At 40.0% G+C, this 25,359-nt stretch overlaps 1 protein-coding gene across 1 annotated transcript in view; it reads right to left on the bottom strand.

Moving 5' to 3' along the window:
• Window positions 1–377: 377 nt before the first annotated feature.
• AASDHPPT (aminoadipate-semialdehyde dehydrogenase-phosphopantetheinyl transferase) overlaps window positions 378–25,359 on the bottom strand; it is a 57,807-nt gene continuing 32,825 nt past the window's right edge. The window contains exons 5-6 of the mRNA XM_074957358.1: window positions 10,053–10,130; window positions 378–3,457 (exon numbers count right to left, since the gene is read on the bottom strand). Of these exons, the coding sequence (XP_074813459.1) occupies window positions 3,299–3,457; window positions 10,053–10,130 (237 nt within the window). The 3' untranslated portion in view covers window positions 378–3,298. The remainder of the gene's footprint in view (window positions 3,458–10,052; window positions 10,131–25,359) is intronic.

Below are 25,359 nucleotides of genomic sequence, written 5' to 3'. Positions count from 1 at the left end.
CCAGAATGCTAGAACACTACTTCAATTTTAGAAGAAGTTTTTATTTCAATAAACAAAAACCTTAGAACTTCTCATTAATGTAAGAGTAAATAATGTAGAATATTTACAATATTTGGATATTAAAATTTTATATAGAATGTGCATGACATATGCCAAAAACATGATTACTTCCCCAAGGATGTTACAAACTAAAAAACAACATGAACAAACACCATCAAAGTAAACAGAGTTGTGCATGGTCACTAAAGCTGGGAAGCATCATCCAACGGGTAGTTTTTCCAAGAGAGATGATGCTCATGTTCATATCTGTAGCCTCATTTCTAGCTTATATTTCTTTTCATATCCAGGTCTTTCTAGCAACATCTTTTTTATGTTGATTTTGTTAATGTGGTTAGCTGTGAACATATCAGTGCTTTACACCTTTTTTTTTTTAAAAAACTGAATACCAATGTTAGCTTCAGCTAACGTGTTCATTATTTCAGCCCATTTGCTTCTGTAATATAGTAAGAAGATAAATCTTGATAGCGTAAGCCTGCTCGAGTCATATGACCTACTTCGTACAGCCATATACTCATGTCAAATGACAACATAACGCTCTTTTCACATAGATGCAAAATGTCTTAAAAGTATTTCTGTCACTAAACTATAATCTTTACATAAGACACTTTAAAACCACAGACATATGCCAAAGTTAAACACATTTATCACAATTTGTACCATGGTATTTCTGTAAAGAACGAAGTTAAAAAATCTAGCCCTAAAGCATTAAATAGATAGATCATTTACAGCCATATTAAGGATTTCACCTTGGATATTCAATTACACTAACTCTTCTATACATGACCATAATGTTGATTTTAATGTGTGCTCCACATGCATAACACTGGTTAAAGAAGAGATTCAGTTTATTTTCTAAATAATTATTTACAGCAGTAGTATATGCTCAGAAAGCAATTCTTATGATTGTGAGAATAATTGTTCACATACCCAGGGTATTAGAAGATCTTAGTGTATAGACATGTGAAACTCTTATACCCTTATGATTGCTCCTTTTCTGTGCATATGAATGTAAAATAATTCTATCAATACTGCTAAGATCTGAAATTGTAGATATATATGACTCATCTGAGTTTCCACAAGCCAACACTATCTCTTACCATTACTGCTTGATAAAATTTGCAAAAGTTAGATTAATCCTGTTTTTTTACCCAGAGCAACAGAAATTCAAATGTAAAGGAAATCTGTGTATTGTGAGGATTTGGAGTCTTCCTAGTGATTCTGCCTGGTCTTTCATAATCAATGCTTTTTTGGGGGGTGAGTGGTGAGAGAGTTTGGAGGAGTACCAACCCTTAAGTTTCTAAACTTTCTAGTTACAGATACAGCCTTGAAAATGGACAACCTTATTAGTTATTAGCCAGCCAAAAGAGGTGTTATCAGGATTAACTCCCATGCCTAAATGTGATCACCTACAACAGTGCGAATTATTTCACTGCAGATGATAAAATTTATTATGCACTTGCCAATGGGGCTTAGTGTTTGCAGTGCAGACTGATAAAAAGCACTGGATTCTCAGTTTGGTCTGAAACACCAGCAGCAGTGACAATTAAGACCAACAACTAATAAACAGGATTATTTTTAAACATCTATTGTAGTCTGGAAAAAAAAAATCTATCAACAAATCCTTATCACAGCTATTATTTTAGCAAATAAAATTAAAATTTTACAATCAGCAGGGTATAATGGACTTAGTGCTGGTTTTCTCCATTAAGAAATTTCCCTTGACTTTAAACAGAATAACCTTGGCCCCTGGGGGACTCCTAACCCAAGATCCAATAGTCATTACACTTTCAGTACTACAAATTCTTAATTTTCAGATTCACTCCTACCTACAGGATAAAGCTGTAATGATTGAGAGAGAATTATGTAATTATTTATTAATTAATGGCTCAATTAAAAAGTGTGCTGTAAAAGCAGGCAAAAGGATAATTTTAACAGGTATTATTTGAGTGTGAAGAAGTGATTATCTGCATCAGCAGCATGGGAGCTTCTGTAAGACCATAAAACCCATTTCCTTTCTGCCTCAAATCCTATATCAGAGGTGCAAGTTTAAAGGTTATAATACAAGCAGGCCTTCACCCAATCAGAATGCAGGGCAACAGCCAATTTGGGCATAATCCTACTCTCATTGAAGTCAACATGAATTTTGTTTGACTACAATGGGAAGAGAATTGAGCCTTTTATTCTGAAGTAATGATTCTGGTCAGTATCCATTCCCTGCACCTTTCAAATGACCTCTAATATCCACACTTCATAGATTAAAAAGGAGGATACACAATGGGAAAAAGTATTCTTTGGAAAGGACAAGACAAATAGTCTGAAATTGTCTTCCAGCACCTATTGCTCTCTCCCAAGTCTCTCTGAAGTCTATATGACAATGCAATACTCTACATCCCCCAGCTCCAGCTCTGCAGCCCTGCTTGGAAAAGGGCAGACAGTGCTTATGTATTTAAAAAATAGCAGTCCCTAGAAATAAAGAGAACATAGATGCAAATATGGGTCCAGAAACGCAGAACTACTGCAGGGCATGTATCCACTTCTGAGGAATGAGATATCTAAAGGAGAGGCAAAAAACCTATATACTATTAGTGGAGAGATTCATCAGTACAGATAATTCTGAGGAGGCGGCTGACTGTGTGAGACATACCTCACCAAAAGCCCAGGACTTAGAACACTCTCAAACTGGTTTTACACAGCTGTAGATCCATTAACTTCAAACAAGTTTGATAATTTTACATAGAACTTTTGCTATGAAGTAATAGTGCCATCATCATTAACCAACTGTTTTACTTTGGCTTTGCCCAGCTACTTTGGAATAAAATTATTATTTCATGAGAGAGAGGCAATAATATCACTTAAACATCAGCAGAAATTAAGTATGAAAACACATTTTCTTTAAATATTAAACACTTTTTCCTCATCAAGAGCAGCATTAATGCAGCTCTGTTCACTGCTATTGGCAGTGAGTAATCATAGAGATATGAGAATCACAGAGGTAGAGGCAAATTACACAATGAAAAAAAAGGTGCAGGGTCAATTTAGATCTTTTACTTCACAGTTTCTTTAGCCTGACATGATCTCAGCATATGGGAAAGGGGGTGAAAGGTGGCAGGTTTGTGAGGCTGGGAAACCAAATCTTGGTCTAAAAGGGGAAATGGATACACACACTCAAATTAAGCTTCGCAGACTAACAATGTGTGGTCTTTGAAAGATTTCAGTTTCTTTTCTTGGAAACACAGTCTTATCTTGAATGAGTACTCTGGCGTGCTGGGCACTCCTGCTTGGAACAAAAGTTATCCCAGTATGTAGGGTCTTCAGGTGCTATAGGAACACCAGCGGCAACTAAATCATCAAAAGTCAACACCTGGAATTGTGGCTGGGTCAGGTCTTTAGAAAGAACCTAAGGAAAATACATTTTAGTGTAAGTCGGAAGCACGGACAAATTTCACTCCTCTCCCTCTCCCCCACCCCCACCGGTTTAAACTGTTGTAAATACTAAAAAGAATAATTTTAAAATGTTCAGATTGATACAGACGTGATAAAAAAATTAACCTTAAATACGTTAAGATGCAAGGAAGTGGGGATGCAGATAATATAGTCCTAGAGATTGATGTTTTAGTGAATAAAATAAAATAAAAGGAAAAAAGTGCCAGGGAATCTAAGATTCATAAATATTAAGGCCTATAAAGAAGGGCTATTTATCGGTCAGTAACTCTGGTTCTTTGAAATGTTGTCATTCGTGTGGATCCCACTGTAGGTGTTGTCAAAGTTTGACTCAGACTCACAATTTATCAGACCACTCTGTTTTATTAGCAAAGCTGCTCTGCTAATACATTTAGAAGTGAGCCCCCCGAGTGGGGCTTGTGTCTCTTAATTTATACAGCTTGCTGGAGAACAAGTTACAGAGAAGTTACAGACAAAAGAAGAAAAAGATTTTAGTCACCACCCTTCGAGATCCCTGAGACCAGTCACGTATCTTCAATTACCTGCCACCCTTAACAATCTCCTTTAACAGCTTCCAGTTAACTTAACTAATTGCCCTTCACACCTTCCATTCTGATGCCTGCTTCTTAGACATGCTGGCTCTATCTTAATTGCTTCTCCATTCAAAAGCTAACTGTCCCTACGTGTGCTCCCTCAGATACTTTGTAACATGTTTTGGCATGCCCTCTCATATACAATGTATCCAGCATGTCCCCTTATACAATGTTATACTTCAACAGTGTGTATATGCCTCATACGTCAGAGATCAGATTCTTCTAAACAGCAGTATCGGTCATGGAAATATGTGCACTCTGCGTCTGCTGATGCTCCCATGAAAAAAAATCACACATGGTGGTGAAGTGGAGACCATCCCTGTGGGGCATGAGTTGGCACCACAACATTCCTATGCATTTGGTGCCTTGCTGGGGAGTAAACACGCCTGTCCCAGAGCTCCAGGGGCACATACATGTGCCGACATATGGCTGAACGCCACAAGGAACATCCCTACTATTGTAGATGGATTGGATCTTATCTCAGGTAGCAGTGATTGCAACAACAGGAAGTGGTTCTCACGCAGGTACACTCTGTATGATCTGCAGTCTACTGTAGCTTTTATGAAGTCTATCATTTGCAATAGGATAAAATATTATTTTTACTTTTGTATTTCCCCAGGACGGACAGTGGGATCCTTGCTGCCTCTTGCTGGGACCTGTCTTTGATCAGTCAGTCATCCAGGTAAGGGTAGATATGACTGCCCTGCCTTCCCAAGTGTGCTGCAACCACAACTAGGCATTTTGTAATGATTGTCAGCATAGTGGACAGGCTGAATGGCAGTACCTTTTTTGGCTAATGGTTGGGCCTCATCTTAGATACTACCTGTGGGCCAGATGGATGGCTATGTGGAAGTATGCCTTTTGCAAGTCGAGAGCCATGAACCAATTCTCAACCTGCAGAGATGGAATGATGGAGGCATTACCATCCTGAATCTGAGGCAGCATATTAGTTGAGTGTCCTCAGGTCTAGGAAAGGATGAAGACACCCATTCTTCTTTGGGATAAAGAACTATGGAGAGCAGAAGCCGCTCCTATGGCTCCTAGATGAAGCAATGAGGACACTTCTGTTTGCAACAGGATCTTGTGAGAATGATGCTGGAAGAGGGATGGGGAAGGAGGACAAGTAGGGAAATGCGTGGAGATTAATAGAGTAGCCGAGGGCAATGATGTCTTACACCCATTTGTCTAATGTAATGGTCGATCAAGCCCCATGGAAATGGACAAGGCAGACAAGGATCAACTCCAGTGGGACTCTCAACACTCCTGTCAAGCCTGTTGGCTCTGTGACTGTGTCAGGTGTGTGATGGAGGAGGTCAATGGGTTTCTCCTGGAATACCTGGATATTTTCTAAGGCAGGTACTCAGCTTGTGGTCATGAGGGTATGAGGTCCCTGCTGGGGCTGACACTCAAAGTTTCTGGTAAGGAACCAGGGTGCAAATCCCAAAAGACCTTAACACAGCCTTTGAGTCTTTAGAGTTCCATCCTCTCAAAGGGCAGGTTCTCGATGGTGGCTTGCACTTCTTGGGGTACCCTGGAAGCTAACAGCCAAGATGTCCATCTCATTGTGATGGCAATGGCCACTGACCTTGTTGCCATGTCATTTGCATCCATGGCCAGCTGTAGAACCATCCTCACAACAATTTGGCCTTCTTTTATTATTCCTTTTAGCTATTCCCTGTGCTCCTGCAAGGTGTTTGATAGGAAGGGAGTGACACACTCTCGGGGAGAAAGTCATAGTTCATGAACAAGGCCTGGTAGTTCACCACTGGGAGCTAAAATGAGGAGTACACTTTAAACATAAACAGGTTGAATTTCTTTGGGTTTTTGTTTTTTGGAGTATCTTTTGATTTCTCCTGGATTGCAGACACTACTTGGAACCCTGTGTTTGGGTGTCTATAAAATGCTCAAAGCCCTTTGAGGATACCTGATCTCTTTTCTCCATTCACTTAGAGGAGGCAGGAAGAGTGGCCAGGGTACCTTAGATGGTTCTAGTACGCTCTCATAGATGGGAAAAGCAATTCTGACTTCAGTAGTTATATTGAGAATATCAAAACAGCGTAAGGGTCTTCTTTGGTCTGACTGTTGTTTTGATGTCCAGGGTGTCTGCTAGGAACTCCTGGAAGCATCTGAAGTTGTTGACCACTGGGGTAGGGGCTGGTGTTACTGTCTCATGATGAAGATGACTCCTGAGATGGAGAAAGGGGTGTGACACTGCACCCCATTCTTGTAGCCTGTGAAACACCTGGGGATTCCAAGCTGCAAAGCAAGTGTAGCTTGTGCTTTAAGAATTTAAAAGTCTGCCTGTACCATCAGTTAGGGTGAGAATCTGCTAATTCATATCCCATCTATTTAGTATATTAAGCTTAGTTTGCATTTTTTGTTCATTTGCTAGGTAATCTGCTTTGATCTATTTGCTATCACTTATCACTTAACATCTATCTTTTGTAGTTAATAAACTTGTTTTCGGTTTAATCTAAATCAGTGAGCTTTGACTGGAGTGCCTGGGGAAAATCTCTGCTTGGTTACCAGAAGCGTGCATTATTCTCTTCGCATTGAAGAAGAGGTGGGGTATATATACTGGCTAGATTTGACCAGGGCAGGATGGTACTGCTCTGGGGTCCTTGGCTTGGAAGCTGGTGGCTAGAAAGTCTGTGTGTAACTGCAGCTGGGTGTGTCCTTACCTGTGTGAATGCTGGTGAAAGTGCAGGCTGGAGGGCTTTGCAGCTTGTCATAGCAGTACAGTGTGAGAGGGAGCCCAGGCTGGTGGGTCAGGTGGCTCAGTGGTACCCCAGTTCCAGGTGGCATCCTGGGCTAGGGGGAGGAGGGAACCCGTCACAAGGGGTTGGTGCTGGCCTTCCACTTTCTCCATCTCCTGGTGGCTGACATCACGCTCTGGTATTGGAGATCTGGCCAATGTCGTCGGAGAGTGAAATCTTCTTCTCTTTCTGGATGCACAAATGGGGAGATGTGCTCTGAGACATATGCAACAATAGTCCCCTGCGAAGCCCAGAGAGCATGTCATGGGGGTACTGGCCCAGTGCCAGCTGATCAGCCGGCTCAGTGCTACTCCTGTTTTACCTGAAGCAGAGCATTTGGCAAGGGGGTTCTGCCTCAGGTAACTGGAGTTGCTCTCCGAAGGCGAGGGAGAGGCAACTCTGCTTATAGCTGGGGAAGAGGAGTAAACTGGCAAGGGTGACAATGAATCACCCTCTTCAAATGACAGTGCCATGTGGTGATGTGGCCTCTGCATCATATCTAATTCTGATCACCACTTAGGAGCACTGGATCTATGGGTCTCTGCAGAGGTATATCTTGGATCTGTCATTGGTTCGGTCAAGGATACCAAGAGCAGTACCAGGGCTCCTCCCCCCCATGCTATTCCTGCCTTGGTGGAGGATTTGGAGGCTTTGCCCCTGGAGGAGTGATAGTTTATGTGCTCCTTGTGCAATGGTCCTTTTGTTGTTCAGAGCTGTGCTTATGCTCCAGGTGGGACTGTTTCTTGGCATCACTCACCCACGATCAGGGTGTAGGCACCAGTTGTGACGTTGAGGCTGCCAAAGCACTAAGGTTGCCTGTGCTGAGGTTGCCAGTGTCCTTTTCACTGCCTTTCTTCCACTGCCTGATCCCAGGCTCTGGTGCCTATTCCAGGGAGCACTTTCCGATCCAAACTCTTTTGGTTCCACTTTGGCAGCTGTCATTTCCTCAGGGTCTGAATTGACACACATGGATTGCTCAAGAAGATGTAACTTGAGCTTCACATTCCTCAGTTTGCGCATCCTGGAAGAAAATGACTGACACACTTCTCACCTGTCTGAGATGTGGTTCTCCCCCAGGCAGAAGCAGTAGCGTAGCTAGGAGTGGAAATTTGGGTGAGCCCTGACTTTCAGGTGGACGGGCAATGACAGACTCTGCTAGCTCAGCTTCTCCCCTGATGCCACGCCCTATTCCTAGCCTTAGTGCTCCCAGACAAAGGGCTTCACCTGCCGAGCTGGGCACGCACATGGGGCAGCTCAGAAAACGGCATGGCAGAGCTGCCAGAGCATAGCTTTCTGAAGGGTGGGCGCATAGCTCTGTCCTGGATTTCAGGTGCCCAAGTAATGCTCTGGGCCACTGTGGCAGCACTACACCCCTGCTCAGACATAGGTGGGCCTGGATGCTAAGTGGGTGGGCTGTGGCACACCCAGGCCCATTTGTGGCTACACCCCTGGGAAGAAGAGGTAATGGTTGTGTCCATCAGCAGAGGAGATGAGAACATCACAGGACAAGCAGGGTTTGAAACCTAGTGGCTTAGGGTCTGCCATATTAACATGAAACACATCACGCTGCTTAACAAAAGGGGTGTGTGGAGGGGTGGGAGAGGACTTTTTTTTAAAAAATGGAATGTCCAAATTAATTTAATAAGGGGATAAGAAGGTGCCTATAGATTCTCTTCACCAAATCAGTCAAGAAAAGGGTGAGTTTGAAGCTCTGTATAAGTAGTGGGTTGAACACTCCCTAGATTCCATCTTTCTGTCATGGACAGTAAGAAGAGAGGGTTCCGGATGCTCCACCCTTTATGCCCTTGCATGGGAGGAGGAAGAGGCACAGTGTGTCATATGTGGCCCCGACCGACACTGCTTTTCAAAAGAATCCAATGTCATATATATGAGGCACATACATACATGCCTGAAGGACCATTATGATCATCTATTGTGATCACCTGCATTACACAGACCAAAGAACCTCATCCAATAATTTCTGCAACAGCCCTTAACTTCTGCATGAGCTATAGCATCTCTTTGAGAAAGATATTCAGTCTTGATTGAAAGACTTCAAGTGGAGAATCCACCACATCCTTAGGTAAGTAGTCCTAAGTAAATTGTTCCAATGGTTAATTATTGGCCCTATTAAAAAGAATTGCACCTATTTCCGGTCTGAATTTCTCTAGCTTCACCTTTCAACCACTCAATCTTTATGCCTTTTTCTGATAGATTAATGAGCTGTCTGTCTACTACCCTAAGTCTCTCTCCCATGTAAAAACTTGTAGACTGATCAAGTCACCTCAACCTTCTCTTGGAGAAACAGAGAGAGCTTCCTTAGCTGTTCACTATAAACCATATTTTCTGGACCTGAAATCATTCTTGTAGCACTTTTCTGAACCCTTTCCAAGTTTCCGACATCCTTTTCGAAATGTGGACATCAGAGCTGGACATAGCATTCCAGTAATGCCCTTACTAATGCCATACTCAGAGGTAACACCACCTCTTCCTATTCTTACTAGACATTCCTCTGCTTATATATCTAAGCATCACATTCACCTTCTTAGCTACAGCACTGCACTGACAGCTCACACTCAGCTGGTTATCTACCATGACCCCTAACTCCCTTTCAGGGTAACTGTATTCATGGATACAAGCCCTCATCCTATAACTGTGACCTACAATCTTTGTTCCTAGATAAAATGTCCTTTAATTTTGTTGGTCTAAACAGAAACAAAGAGGTGGACTGAGCACTATAAAAGACCATACAACCCCTGCTCTTTATCACTGTGATGACTGCAAGAGATTTGAGACCAGACCCACAAACACAACAGGCTGTGGATCGGGAAGAGTTGTTTGCCCTTTATGGCTGAATTTTTAAAGTATGAGGCTCCAAAGAGTTGCACTTCTAGGACATCCACTGAAGGTGGGAAAGGTGAGTCAGATTAGAGAAGCCATACGAGCTGAATTCTGTTTCCAGGATGAATGAACCAAATGACGTGAAATTGGCAGATTAACTCCTTTGGAGTGACGCTGACTAGCTGTTCTCCATGATTTCTGATAGGTAGAGCCATTATGCTCATTGTAAAGCTTGTGCTTTAGGACAGGGAAAAATGACATTTATGACCAAAATACTTAGCATTCTATTCAAATTGTGTAACACCTTTATTTCATTTCATACGGCAAGTTATTTTAGAGACCAAAACTCAAAACATCTTACGTTAGAATCCTTCTGTACAAATACTTCTGGTTTCCCCAGAGCTACTGCAACATGATGGAGATCATCCAACCGGGTTTCCTAAAAAAGAAAAAAAAAGATAGTATATTAATATTAATTTTCATTACTATATGTCTGAAATAGAATACAGGGATATATATACTGTATACATATGTATATCGGAATTTAGGGCAAAAACAAAGAGTAATTTAAAGATGGGGCCATCACTCATTTAAAAGTGACTTGTACCCTGTTGGGCCGAATCTTCCGTAAGACTCGAGGAAGGAGTGGTAATGGAACAAAGTCATATCTCAGACAGTCTGACCATGGAAAAAGTAGATCATCATCCTGAGAGTGGTGACCTAAGGCTCCGCTGGAGCAGCACACACTGCATTTCCTGTTCATTTGAGAGGTGAACAGGTCCCTGTTGGGGTCACCTACAGGGGGAAAATATTGTTCAGACAGAATCGTGCAACTCCCAAGCATAGTCTACAGCAAAAATTTCTGCTGAGAGAGTCTGCTAGCATGTTCTGGTTCCCTGGAAGGTAAACTAGTAGGAGCGTGATTTGATTGCTGATGTATCAGTTCTATAGATTGACTGCTTCTGCATGCAAAGGGATGGATCTCACTTCTTCTTGACTGTTCATGTAAAAAACGGTCATGATATTGTCCAACATTAGGAGGAGATGGTGTCCTTGAATGAACAAGAGAAAGGCTTCACAAGCCCTTTGAGCGGCTTGCAAATTCCAAAAATACTGATGTGAATCCTGGAGTCTTGAGATGTCCAGGTGCCCTGCACTGTGCCGTTGTCCATGTGAGCTCCCAAACTCAACAGGGAGGCACATCCGTAATGATCATCCTGTTCAGGGGAGAGGCAAGGAAGGGAATGCTCACACATATCTAGTGGAGATTCTTCCACTGTGGCAAAGATAACAACTTTCACAGGGACAGTTACTATGGTGGTCATGGACTGAAGGTTTGGTGAGTACGCTGTTTGAAGCCACGTCTGCAGGCAAAGAAGGTGGAGCCTGGCAAACAGCATGATGTAAATGTGCGAATTCATATGACCCAGAGGGATAGACAAATCTTGACATGTGCTCAACAGCTGCTTTTGACTTGGTCTGAGATTGTTCATCGCCTGGATTCTGTCCATCAGCATGGAAGTCCTTGCCATGATTGAATTTAAGGATGCTCGGATGAAGTCCACAGTCTGCGTTGGGGGAGGACTTTAGAGTTTATGCTGCTCAAAAGAAGGAAAGGAGTTGTAGCATTTCTGAAGTTGACAAGCTGACGTCTTGGCGTGTCCTGGTGATGAGAAGCCATTTGTCAAGACAGAGAAAGACAGTGAAGCCACAATGCTTGATATTGGTGCTACTATAGAGAATACCTTAGTAAAGGCCTTCGGGCGGTAGCAAGGCTGAAAAGGAGTATTCTGTATTGAAAGAGGTTGGAGCCCATCATGAATATGACTGCATCCTTCATGTTAAGGGCTGTAAACCACATGTCCTTCTCTAGGGATGAGATTACAGGTGCCAAAGTGACCTTGTGAAACCTGAGTTTGTGAATCAAATGGTGAAGATCGAGAATGTCTCTCCAGCAGTCCTCCTTCTTGGGTAATAGGAAGTGCACTGAGTAAAAACCTTTCCCTTGGTACTGAAGAGGAACCTGCTCTATCACTCCTTGCTGCAATAGGGATTCTACTTCTTCTTTGAGAATCTCCTCACAAGAGTGGCAATCCACTCTCATGAGGAGATTTGGAGGGGGAGAGATGTAAATACTATTGTATAGCCAGAATGGCTGATGTTTAGCACCCATGTGTCTGTTACTGCACTCCAGGTATGGAAAAAGAGTGCTAGACAATCCCCAAAGGGTATGTGCAAACTGTTAGGTCTGTTTTGCAGTTCTTGCACTCCTGTCAAAAATAATTTAGCCAGGAACTGGGATTGATATGAAGAAATCACTGCAGAATGTGCAAGGAAATGAGACTTTTGAATCCTCTGTCTCTAGTGGGGTGACTTGCCTATGAAATTTTCTTTTTGAGGCAGGTGTATGTATTCCCATGGAGTGGATGGTGGCCCTGGATTCCTTCAGGGTGTGTAAAGACTTGTCTGTCTTGTGGTTAAACAGATGAGTCTCACTGAAGGGCAGGTCCTCCATGGTGTTTAGAACCCTCCCTGGGAAACCCCAAAGCATGAAGCCATGATTCCCTGCACATTACAATGGTGGTAGCTATTGAAATATGTATCTGCTGCTATTGAAATGTTCCTGGCAACCATGTGGCCTTCCTCTGTGAGAACATGGAACTGAGCTCTGTCCTGATGTGGAAGCTTGTCAGTGAAGTCTGCAAATTTTGCATCATTCAGGAAGCCATATTTAGGCATCCGTACTTGATAGTTGGCTACCCTGAATTGCAGGCAAGAGACAGAAAAGACTTTCCTTCCCAAGACGTTGAGATGCTTGCCTTCCTTATTAGTTGGGGTAGATGTAAGCAGCAACACCCTTGATCTCAGACACTATCCAATGCTACTAGAATGATTTTGTTATAGTAACAATGCTTTAAGTAAAGGCTGAAATGAGGTTTTTGTTTTACTTTTCTGTCTCTACAAGACTTCTCGCTTTTTAAAACCTGTTCGTAAATTCACTTAAATATTTTCATATATTTAACTTCTCCTTTATGTATATTTTAAAGGAAACAGTATGCAAAAATACCTGCCAATATAGTATTAAGTTTGAAATTGAGTAAGATAAGAAAATTCAGTCAAGTTCAGTCAGCTTAAGTTTGTCTGTTTACTAGTATGCATTAGAATGTTTTTTCATTGTTTGATGACATACCACACTGGAGAACAGAAATGCTATTCAGAAAAACAGAATGGACCACAAAGAAACTACCCATTTTTCTACAACTGTGGAAGCACATATTACATTTTGCATTACTGCAAATATACAATGAGATGACAAATAGACCATATTGTAATACATGTGCACAATGGGAAAGAGTTACCGAGGAAGCTTTAACAATTAATCTCTTATTCAGTATGTTCTGTCAAAAAACCTTTACTCAATTTAACCACTTTGGTTGTCCCAATAAATGACTGGGATACAATCAGACATTGATTTCTAGAAACTGGTTCATTTTGTCTACTTAAACATTGTTATCAGAGCAGAGTTCAGAATCAAAATCTACACTTCAAAGTAAATTTAAGTATTTATGTTTCAACAAATAATACAATTAATCATTTCAAAATTATAGGGCTAAGGTCTAAACCCATATTGAAAATTTATACTTCAGAGTGAAATAAGAGTTCAAGTTGTTTGAACAGTGAAGTAGAGATGGCATAAACTGAAAGATATATTCCCAGAGAAAACAGACTCTTCTATTAACAGATACGTAGGAATTATGGAACCTCCCACTCTTGGCCTAAAGACTAAATTACTGGCATCTGGTTACCCGCTGTTCTCACCTGTAAAATAAAAGCTTTAATTTTGGCTACGATTAAAATGGAAGAAAAAAAAAGGCTACTAATCTTCAATAGTACATACGACAGTGAGGGAGCTGTAGCATATTTGAAATTTGCCCTCTTGAATGAAAACACCATATTTTGATCCATTTTGCCTACAGTGAAGTGCTGTGTTCTATGTTCTATACTATGTTCTCCTGTTTTCTACTCCCTTCTTGAACACAAAACCCAAAAATAAGTTAAGCAGAAGGATTTCTGTTGCAGATGTATCAGGCCTCATCAGCACACACAGCTGTAATTTTCTTGGAAAGGTGAAATGGCTGTCTATGAGAATTCATTGTTTGAGCAACTTCTGCTCAAGAATTTATAAGGCTCCATAAGGTAGCAAAGCTTCATGTTTGGCTAGACTGTTAAATTACTGTATGTCTAGATTTTATCACCGCATTTCGCACCCCTCCCCCTTTCACTTCCTACATGTCCTTGAGGGAAAGGCTGATGAGTTTAGAACACATGGCAGAATGCATTTTCCAGTACCCTCTAGTCCACTGGAAATCCCAAATCTAATGCATTGTAGTTTTAAAACAAATGAACAGCAACCTAAGTTTTGCTCAGTGAATACATGTGAATTTACCATATCTTGTCTGTGTAACTGGCTGTTAGTGATGTCCAGTGCCACCTGTATTACCTATAATATGGATACTTTTCTTATTTTGTTACCTCACTTAATGCATATGAAGAGGAAGCCAACTTATAGGCTAAATCCTGCCTTGATGGAGGCATAAAACCATGAAACTAAACAAGGATGAATAGGGAAACTAGCAAAGGAGTACCCCTCTGCAACAGAGCTCCTACTAGTGCAGGTCAGTATTCCTCTTGACAAACCAGGAGATGTGCTGTGGAGCACCATTTGTCGCACCTCTGAGCAAAAGCAAAGTGCTCCTTGAACTGCTCTGACTCTAGTGCTTGCTGGGGCTTGAAAAGGACCACAACCTGTTAGTTAAACCCAATTCCCAGCACACTCAGAAATGCAGTTCTACTCTGAAAAATGCTTACATAAAAATGGCATCTTGTTCCAACAGAACTGCTCACTATGTGTATTCCGTTATATCCGATTACCCTAGCAACAAAAATTTGTCATTGATACTTACCTGTGTTAGCACAATAATGAGCGAGCTGAATTCTATGCCTTCTATACAATCAACAGAATTAATATTATCAGAAATTTTTATTATTTTAATTCAAACCCAACATTTCACTGCAGTTTCTATCTTGCTTCTAAACACAGCTCAAAGTTCAGAATTTGGTATCACACATACAGTGAATGAAGACTGAAGAAGGATGATCACTAAATATTTAGTATATAAAATTTTCTGTATGCTGCAGTTCAGCACAGTTAAAAATCTATCATCCACATATCTGAAATGCACTTGGGAAATAATCACTACAAAATGTAGTGATTTTTTTCTAGTGAATCCGTTATTAAAGGCAGATGGAACTGGGGATAGTATCTGTAGTGGGCATAACCTGGTATTCACCACCAAATATAAAATACAAGAACATTTTTACAATTATGGAAAGTTAGAGAAAAAAATCTTGGTTATACTTGTAATTTCTAAACACAAGCAATCTTACCGAAATTAATGGGACCAATTCTGCAACAAAATACTATTCAATTTAAGAATGGCAGAATGGGGCTTTTGTTGTAAACAAATGCTATTGTAACAATTTTTCTCTTAATCCCCTAATTTATGTTTACTTATTCCCTAAAGAGGTTGCTGTTTCTATTACACATAATATCATTTCTGAATTTACCAAAAACACTAGGGCTTGATTCAAAAGAGAATTTAATTGATGCTTTATTTTTTTCCCTTTTGGTTTCCCATCTGTGCAAACAGACGGGAATTTCCCCCTCTGTACTTGAGTTTGAAAACATTCTAACTCTTCCTTCATGCAGAAAGCACTTTAAAAATGTATCTTTAAATTCTGGTTAACTGAAAAAAAAAAAAGACAAGGTGGATAAAAATCAATGATTTTTTTTTTTTTAAAGAAAAACTGGATTTAATTTAAATCAGATTTTTTTTTACTTTTAAATACCGGAGTTTTCTTTAAATAAATCTATTTAAAATTGAAGTTGAAACTGACAACCTATGTTAAATCCTATTCATTAGAAAACATTAAATAGTTTAAATTAAATACAAAATTATTATTAAGCAGTACGTTTGCTGTTGAAGTTTTAAAGAAAGTCAAACTACTGAACTGGTGGAAGTCACTGGCTAAGCACATGGTACCACCGTTTGCTGAGTGCTAATCCATCTTTTGACAGCAGTAGCATCTTCTGCAGGTGCAGAAAGAATATTTTTTTTCATTTCAGTTTATTCAGCTAATTCAATTTAATGACTAGTTAATCTTTCAAAGTTAAGAAACCAATTGAGAGCTAAAAAAAACCAGGAAATCTTGCTTTCCTCTTCCATATTATGAATAAAACTAGGCGTGAGAGGGTGAGATCTGCTAGGTCTAAAATCCTGAAGGAAATGGTGACCAGAAACAATCAGCTCAATTCATTAACTACAGATAATGCTCCCTTTGCTTAATAAATTAGTTTTAAATGCAAACCATTTTTGATAAACCGTTTTATCTACCCAGGACATTTAAGTTAATTTTTTATTTAATAAAACTAAGTGCTCTTTGTGTGTATTTTTAATTTAACTTGAAATTCTATCCAAATAGTTTGACACAAATCATAGGTAAAAAAATCAATTAGTAAATGAGAAATGCATCATTCACCATTTTCTAACAAGTAAATATTAAGAATCCGAATAAATGTAAATTAAGCTATATAGTTGCTTAAATAAATGTATAAGCTCATAATTAATGTATACATGTAAGATATATAGTTGCAGAAATAGATAGCATATCCTCCTAGTTAGCACAAAAGTACCAAATTTAGTGTAAAGGCTATATTTGTTTGCAAATACACATATTTTGATGGTTACCAACAAATGAAAATTAACTTTTCTTTGGAAAATAACTAAGAAGTACAAATGCAAAACAAGATTAAAATCAATTATTTAAATCAAGGTTTCCTGCTTGTTGATTTAAATTATGATTAAAACTGGTGATTTAAAATCACTTTGATTTAAAATCAATCCACCTTGTAAAAGAACAAACCAGCACATTTGCTAATATCTAACTAAAGGACAGGTACTTTCAGTGGGAAAACTGGTAAGGTAAGAAATAGTTTTTTTTCTTGGACGAACTGTCCTTAAAGCAGTGGGAGGGGATCTGGGCAGCAATCTACAGAGAACAGTAGACGGCAATGACAAAAGCTAAATCACTCCATCATACACGAGGCGTTATCCCTCAGTACTTATGTTCCCAAAAAGCAACAGAATAGGAGAAAGGGCCTCAATAAATAGTATAAAATCCTGAGTACAGGGACCCAAAAAGCTAAACTACACAACCACAAGGCCAAAATGAAAACAAACTGTCAATACATAATTATCACCTGATGACCACAACTGCAGACACTTCGGTCCCAAGTCATCATCTCTGGCGTATGGACTAAAAGGTTCACTAATGTTTGACGCCTTGTGAGGTATCATTTGAAAATTCATAATCTTCTGAATATTATTATCCTGTTGACATGTGTGTAACATCACTGCATGTAAAATTACAGTATTTTGCTGTATGACTGTTACTGAAACATGTTGCAGTTATGGGTAACACCCACAAACTAGCTTTCAGAGACAAAAAGACACTGGCAATCCCAGACAGGTATCAACAAAGTCAAGTGGGCTATCACTCAATCGGACATTCACCAGCAGGGGGGAGGTAAACAAGAAATTTACAATTCATCTGAAGGACAGTTTGGAGCTCAGATGCGAAATAGAACTGCCTGCCCGCATGACCCAGCAAGAATTATTCCAGCACAAAGGGTTGGAGTATAAGAAAGGGAGGATGTGACGGGGCGCCCGCCCACTTCCCGGGATCCAGTAGGACCAGCCCTGAGCGGGTTAAAACTAGCCTAGGGAGGCTGAGCAGCAGGCAGCCAAAGGAGTGGCTGCAGGGGAAACAGCCAATTAGGGCAGTGGCTGCAGATAACTAGGGTGTCAGCTGGACCAGCCAATCAGGGCCCAGCCAGCCCATATAAAAGGAAGCTACAGACAAGAGCAAGGAGTCTGCTGTAGGGAGCTCTAGGAAGACCACCAGCTTCCTAGAGGGCTCCTGGCAGGCTACCAGGACTTACAGGCTCAAGGCCCTGGGAACAGGGCAAAGGAGCTGAAGCCAGAGGCAGGAGCAGAAGGACCTGAGGCTGTAGGGAAGTGGCTCAGTGAGCTGGAAGGAAGAGGCAGCAGGAAGCTGCTGTTTGCAGGGACCCTCGGCTGGGGCTCGGAGTACTGATCGGTCCTGGGCCCACCTCCACTAGCCGCTGAAGGAGCAGCCTGGCTGTGGACTGCCAAGCCACTGCGAGGAGTGGCTGGACTCTTGAAGGAGTCTCCTGGAAAGGGGGGAAACTGGATGGGGATATGGCTGGAGGGCTGTGCCACGAGGCAGATGCCGAGAGAAAGGAGCCATAACGGGTCTGCAGGTGGAGGCAAGGATGGGAGAGCCACCACCATCCAAGGGTGCGCCTGCTGGGACTGACCTAAATCCCGAAACACCCAGCAGGACGCACCAGTAGGGTGAGTGACCCCGTGACAGGGGAAAAAAATATCCCAAGCCACCCCCTTCTTCCATCTCTCTGCTCATAATGACAACGACGACTCAAAGTACTGAACAAAAGGGGAGTAATGCCCATGCTGGAAAGGGACACAGCCTGTGAAATGTACTTCAGCTCATACTGAGACAAACCTTTTGCTTTTAAGCCTATTATCTTGGTAAAGATTAAGAATTAGCTTGCATGCTTACCCTTTTATTTCTTTTGTAACCAATTCTGACCTTTATGCCTTACCACTTGCAATCACTTGAAATCTATCTATCTTTCTCTAGTTGATAAACGTGTTTTATAGCTTTATCTAAACCAGTGTTTGATTGAAGTGTTTAGGGAAACCTCTGCTTGAGAGAACAAAGACTAGTGCATAATCATTTCCAGTGTTGGAATGACAGACTATCTATGAGCCTATACTGTCCAGGAGGGTACTGAACAGTATAAGACACACACTTCTGGGGAGCAAGGCTGGGGTTGGGCATAATCAGGTGTCACCCTATGCGTAATTCATGGATGGCTAGTCATTGCATTCACATACTCAGCTGGGAGTGACTGTACATGCTAGTGGCTGTGAGTGAGCTGAGCCTGGAGGAGTTTACTGTTCAACAGCAAAGCAGTGTATAAGGCATCCCAGAGCGGAGAGTTAAGGGGCACAGCAATCTAGAGTGTGCCCTGGGGAATGTCACAGTGCAGCCCTGTGATGAAGTTTAAGAAGTCCTGAGATGTACGTAAGCCATCAACTGTGAAACAGATCTGTAATACTCCTGGCTGGTGAAAGAATATAGGGAGCCTAGCTGTAGTATGAGCTAACAAGGGAATATACTTATTCAACGTCTGATACAAGACTCCCCTTTTTACAAAGTTTTTTCCATCATAACTGGAAGGGTTTTACATTTAGAAAATTATCCGAACATATATTCTAAGAGCAGAATCCTCTGTGAAGTCTATAGGCACTTTTAAATGGAGTGTTTATAACAGGTTTCATTTTGGAGTAAGAGTAACGGGAAGGAGCACTTTGGAAATTTGTGTTTTCCACCTGCAGATTTTTACTAAGCTTATACTTTTTTTTTTTTAAACCCTGGGGATTAAAGCATGTAAATTTTACATTTAACATATATCAAGCCCACCACAAAAATCACATTGAGATTGATATATTTATACTTGCTTGTGATTCCTGTGTAGCCCAATGCTGCTTTGTAACAAAATATTAGTTTGGGAACTAATCTCTTCATAGAGCTGATGAACTAGACACTGCAGACATTTAAGCACAGACTTAGTTGGCATGTTTTTCCACACTGACAATCCCATTTTCAAAATTTTTGGTCTTTAATGGATTTAGTTTTTAGCAATTACATCCTCCCTCACTCTTTTATTCTAAGAAAATTCTTGATTTGTTTCAAGGTTTTTTTTATGTCTATGAAATGTAATAGAAAATAAATCCATCTCCTTTTGCATATATTTGTCTGAAGCCTTTTTAAAAAACTACAACAATGAAGGCTCATAGGGAAAATATTTAAAAGTTGTTCTGAATAACTTCCTACTGGTTCAGTAATTCTTGAACACTATTTATGCAAATGTACATCTTGAGATTTCACCAAAAGAGAATACCAAACAAGAGTTTCAACCAAGTGTAGCATAACAAATGCTCACTGCTTATATTTTATATAAAGGAAATGTGGGTATGTTTAGATTTTATAATGTCTGACTTATTCTCATATATGCATGATTATTCAAGACAATATACTTTGCTCAATTTAAATATTCTTAAAGCAAAGTGATAAATATTTGTATACATTCTAATTAGCTTTTAAAAGTCTAAAGCCCAAAGGGTTAGGCGGCAATGCATTTTATTTTTTGAACAAGTAACTTGATATTTTTCTTAAAACTCAAGGAGAGATTTTATTGTCATGATTAATTTTTCACCCCTAAACAAAAATAAAATATACAAGTTAACATAGGAATGTATTCAGCAGGAAGTGCTGAGTGACAGAAGCCCAAGCCCATTCTAGTCTAGTTCTTAGACACTGCCTATTATATTGTGGTAGTATGTACATATCAAAGTGTCTTCCAGCAGTGTATTCATTGGAGTTGGTCAGCACATTTTTGACAAAACATATTTTTTTGTCAAAGCCAGAATATTTTGCAGAGACTTATCCATTTTAATTAAGTTTTTGACAGGAAAATCTCTGATGTTCAGTGCTCTGTGGTCACTTCTTACCAGAGAGAGAGGTTTTCAATCTGAAAATAGACATTTCTATGACATTTATTTTGTGAAAACGTTCCAAACGTTTTGTTTTCATTACAATGCAGAAGTGAAACTTTTTTTGAAGCTTTAGAAGTTGTTGCAAAACAGAATTTTCATCCTCTGGAAAGCTCAAGTATTAAGCAACATAACTAGCATCTGCCATATGTGGATCTTTCTCCATTCCTCTCCACAAAGAGAAATGTATGTGACAATTGAAAAAAAATATTTAATGTCGGTTACATTATTTTATTATTGAAGGCAAGATTGGAGTGCGATTTCTCCCTCCCCCCAGGGCATCCGTGTGCATTTTCAACCAAAGCAGAGTGCTCTGTGACTGCAAATTCTTCAGTGTTTCCTTCTCCCCACCAGCATAACCTCAAGTCTTGCTCAGGTTCAGCGTCAATCAGCTGTTCTCCATGCGTGAACAAAAGTTAGCCAAGCACGCAGCCAATTCAGTGATACCAGTATTATCAGAGGTGTTGAAAAATAGCAAAACCTCTGTATTATCTTTATATTGGTGGCACCTGAGTCTCAAGTTCTACTAGCTTACACATATACTAGCTTACACATAGATCTTAAATAAGACCAAAGAGAGAACTGATCTTTGTGGGATATAAGGGAGGGAGCACAAATGCAGTTTGCCATCATTACCCTTTGGGTGCATCCTTCCAGGAAGGTCTCAAACCACTTCAGTGAATTCCTCTGGACCCCTCTCACATGAAAAAAGCAATATCTCATGACTAGGGCTCCACGTCTGTCAGGGAGGCCATGGAAGTAATGGATTCTGTGACCTCCGTGACTTCTGCACAGGCCAGTGTGGCTGACACCAGTCACCCAAGCAACTGGTTCTAGGGCCAGCTGCTCAGGTGGCCCGGGGTCAGCTATACCAGCCGTTGCTGGAGCAGCTCCAGGGCTAGCCGCCTGGGCACTGTCTCAGCAGCAGGTGGTCCTGGGGCAGCTGGAGCAGATGCTGCTTGGCGGCCCCTGGCAGCTGGTGCTGCTGGCACCGGCCTCCCACAAGCAGCGCCCTTCCCTCCCAAAGATTTAGTCAGGGATATTTTTTAGTAAAAGTCATGGACAGGTCACAGGCTGTGAAATTTGTATATTGCCCGTGACCTGTCCGTGACTTTTACTAAAAAATATCCATGATTAAATCATAGCCTTACTCATGACTGACTGTGTTGAATGCACCAGAGTGGATTAATTTAAATTAAGGCATTTTAAATCACCAAGTGGAAAGGTTCATTTTAAATAATAGATTCTAATCAGCATTTTCATTTGTACTTGAGTTATTTTCTAAAGAAAGGTGCACTCTCATTGGCTGATTTAACCATTAAAACACGATTTACAAATAAACAGTTTTTATACTAGATTTGGTACTTTTTGCTATCTAGGAGAGTACACTATAAATATTTATTTAAGCAATTATATACCTTAATATTTTAGATGCTTGTTAACTATACATTTTCAGTATGTTAGACAATGGTAAATGATTTTTTGCTTATTTACTAAATAGTTAACTTTTTGCTCATGATTTGTGTCAAGCTCCATTAGGATGGTAACTGGAATTTAATTAAATACACAACAGTATAAATTTATTAAATAAAACATTTAAATTAAATATTTTGGATACATTATCTTATTGAAACATGTTGGTCATTCACAAATAAATGACTTATTACAGAGGAATTAACTGTTAGTAAATTAAACTGATTTCACGTCAGCCTGGGAAAATAGTCAAATATTCCTAAGTGACTGGAATTTAAGTTCCTACTCATCTAAACTTCTTGTAAATGAGAAAGCCTAAGTAATTTAGTTGACTGACCTTTTGCACCATAAAGCTTGACCTCAAAATTCAGACATCTTTCCCCTGCCTCTTTCTTTATATAAAACAGCAGCCTTTAACTCACTTTTTTAAAAGAGGCTCATGTATTCAGTGTGTGTATTTATTTATTTTTTATTTAAATGTTTTGAGATTATAATTAGTAGTTTAGGCCTTAACATACTTCATGTTAAACTCAGATTTTGTTTTAAACAGGTTTATTTTTAAAAGAAAAAATTTAAACAACAAAAATCAAGTTTTCAAAGAAGTATTGCTTTTTATCCACCTTGAAAGCTGCAGAGAGTTCCAAGAGAATTAGAATGTCTGTCTGCCCTTTATCCATCAACAGCAAGAAATCATCCATTTGTGCCACTAGTTCGATTTCCATTCCATGCCCTGAACCCAGTGTGCGTCAGGCTAGGATACTGGCTTCACTAAGGTGAACCTGAAGGCAGCTTTTCACTATCTTCTCTGTGACATTGCTCAGAAATGGAAGGTTTGACCCAAGGAAACAGGGTGGGTTTCTACTTGTAGGTCAGTCTGTCTTGTATTTCAAGATGAAAGGGAAGATCCTTCTTTGCATGAGGCAGTGGCTATTTCAGTCAATAAAAGCCCTGGTGCTTTTAACGTTTACCACTTAGGAAGAGCTGGGACAAGATTTAACAGGTGTTGGGTTGAGGTTTATTCCTGTAATGTAAATGGAATCTCTTTGTGGCACTGGTCTGGACAATGATCAACAGGGGTAGGACAGCTCATTATTTTTGGAGATGGAAAAACTATACTTCCTATTTGGTGTCAGATTTTGCCGGATTAAGTTCTTTCTCTAACATTTATGTGTGAGTGATGTGGCGGAAAGATCTTCACCTGTTCTTGACTTTATGCTCCCAAGTAACTTTTATGATGTTTTAAGAGAACACACAATTTAAATAAAATGAAAAAAAATTAACAAGCTTTCTTTTTCTTCTGTATTTTTGATAAATTATACCTGATATAAAAAGGGACTAAATAAAAAACACCCAAACCATGAGAATAACTAGACTATAACAAGCCTTGCTTTTCTAGATATATCTCCTCTGAGAAAATCAGATAAGCTCTAATTTCCTTAACAAACATCTTGTCATTTGACAGAGGATGTTGATTCACTTTAACAACACAACAGAGGCCACAAAGTAAGAAATCTCACCAATATGCCATCTGCAAGGTGACTTTTACTTGAATGATTTGAACATCACACTAGATTTCTCACAAGTCCATACAACAGGGCTATAAGTTAAAAGGTTTTTAAGAGTTTGTATCGAGTATAAAAAATAATTAGTAAATGTTACCATAGCCAAAAGAAAAAGTGAGACCTAGCCCTCTATCTATAAAGAAATGGGGCACAAAATGCACAGAAAGAAGCTGAGGAGAGAATGGGACAGGCGGACAAAAATAAGATGTCATTTAGAAAGTATGAAAAATGCAAGAGGGAAGAAAAAAAACAAAGGAAAAGCAGTGCTTAACTTTAGGCTGGAGATTGGTAGTTGAAACTAACTATTCCTTCAATCTAATTTTAATTAATGCTGATAGTTAATGGGATTAGTAGCCAATGGGACAGAAAAGACTACACTAGTTACATATTGTTAGATCTACCATGGAAGTTTTATATACTACAAAATTGGTCACAATCTTTTCCCAGATTACCTATTTATATAAAGCTCAGATTACTATGAATCCCTGACATAATGACGCTCTGGAAACTAGGACACACTATACAGTAGGTACAGATTGGCAAAAGGAGAGTTTTTAAAAAGTGCAAGCCTAAATGTCATTAGACATGCACAAAAGAGTTGTCTACATGTCAAGAATATAGAGGTCAGCTGGCACCCCACAAGGCTTAAAATTATACTGGTACATTCATTTCTGTTTATAAAATTTTAAAACAGATGTATATCACAAGTTCGCTGTTTAAAGCAAACTCCACCAGCACACATGATTTACAACGCTGCAGGTAATGTCTTCAAAACGGAAACATTTCAGGTATTACAAGAAGTGAGATATGAACTCCTGGTCTCCCCTCTCAGCATAGGGAGTTTTTCACAAGGATAACAGGGTATTTGATGAGGAAGTCTCTCTCTTGTTCCAGGAGAGGGAGGGGAGTGGATGACCAAAAATAGTTGTTTCTTTTTTCTGTATTTATTTTTTTCCTCAAACTACCATGAAAAATTCCATTAGTGCTCAAAGTTTATATTCTAATGTTCTGGTCTTTATCTTTTCAATCCGGTTTAAAACTTCAGTTAAAACTGAACTCTAACACAACCATAATGTACAGTCTCAGATTGTTTATAAATATTGTGACAAATTGAGGCTATATCTGTACAATTTAAGAATTTTGATTTGATATTGTGAAGTTGTAGTATGAAAATCTACTGTCATGAGTGCCTACATACAGGTGGGTCCAGCACTGGTGACAAGTCCTGTAACATGTATGAACCAGATACTATAAAAGGAGCTTTGGACTTAGTGTATATCTACACTGCAGCAGGGAGTAGAGCCCTGAATGGGACTATTCTTTAATCTCACTCACTGCTCCTGCTATTATGGCAGCGGATCCTGTGGGGCTCTACACTAGTTCTGCACAGGGCTCTAGCTGGGAATATGCCTCCAATCCAGGGTAAACAGACTTGCACTAGCTCTGCTCTAGGTGTGGACATAGCAGCATGGGTATTGACTCAGGCTAGGACACCCAAGCTCAGACCCAGAGGGTCAGGTGGGTTTGGACTTAGGCAGCTAGCCTGAGCTGCTGCCCTTGTTACAATATCCACAATGCTATTTTTAGCATGCTAACTGGGAGAGCTAGTGAGAGAATGTCTGCCCGTTTTGGGATGCATGTCTCAGCTGCAGTGCAACCATAATGCAAGTGACCCTGTTCAGGTGAAAACATCTGGGACAGTGGATGTGCTGTATCCTTAGAAAAATCAGTTTAGTTGATTCCTCTGAAAAGAGAGTGGAAGATAGGAGCAGTGGAAACTTACCAGAAGTAGAACAAAGGAGGGCAGGTGACCAGAAAGGGTTTAAGATAAAGAAATGTACAGGAACAG

This window comes from Natator depressus, chromosome 1 (genome assembly GCF_965152275.1).
Source record: "Natator depressus isolate rNatDep1 chromosome 1, rNatDep2.hap1, whole genome shotgun sequence".
NCBI classification, from domain to species: Eukaryota; Metazoa; Chordata; order Testudines; family Cheloniidae; genus Natator; species Natator depressus.
The sequence above is the reverse complement of the archived record's forward strand: the minus strand, read 5'-3'. Positions and strand labels throughout refer to the sequence as shown.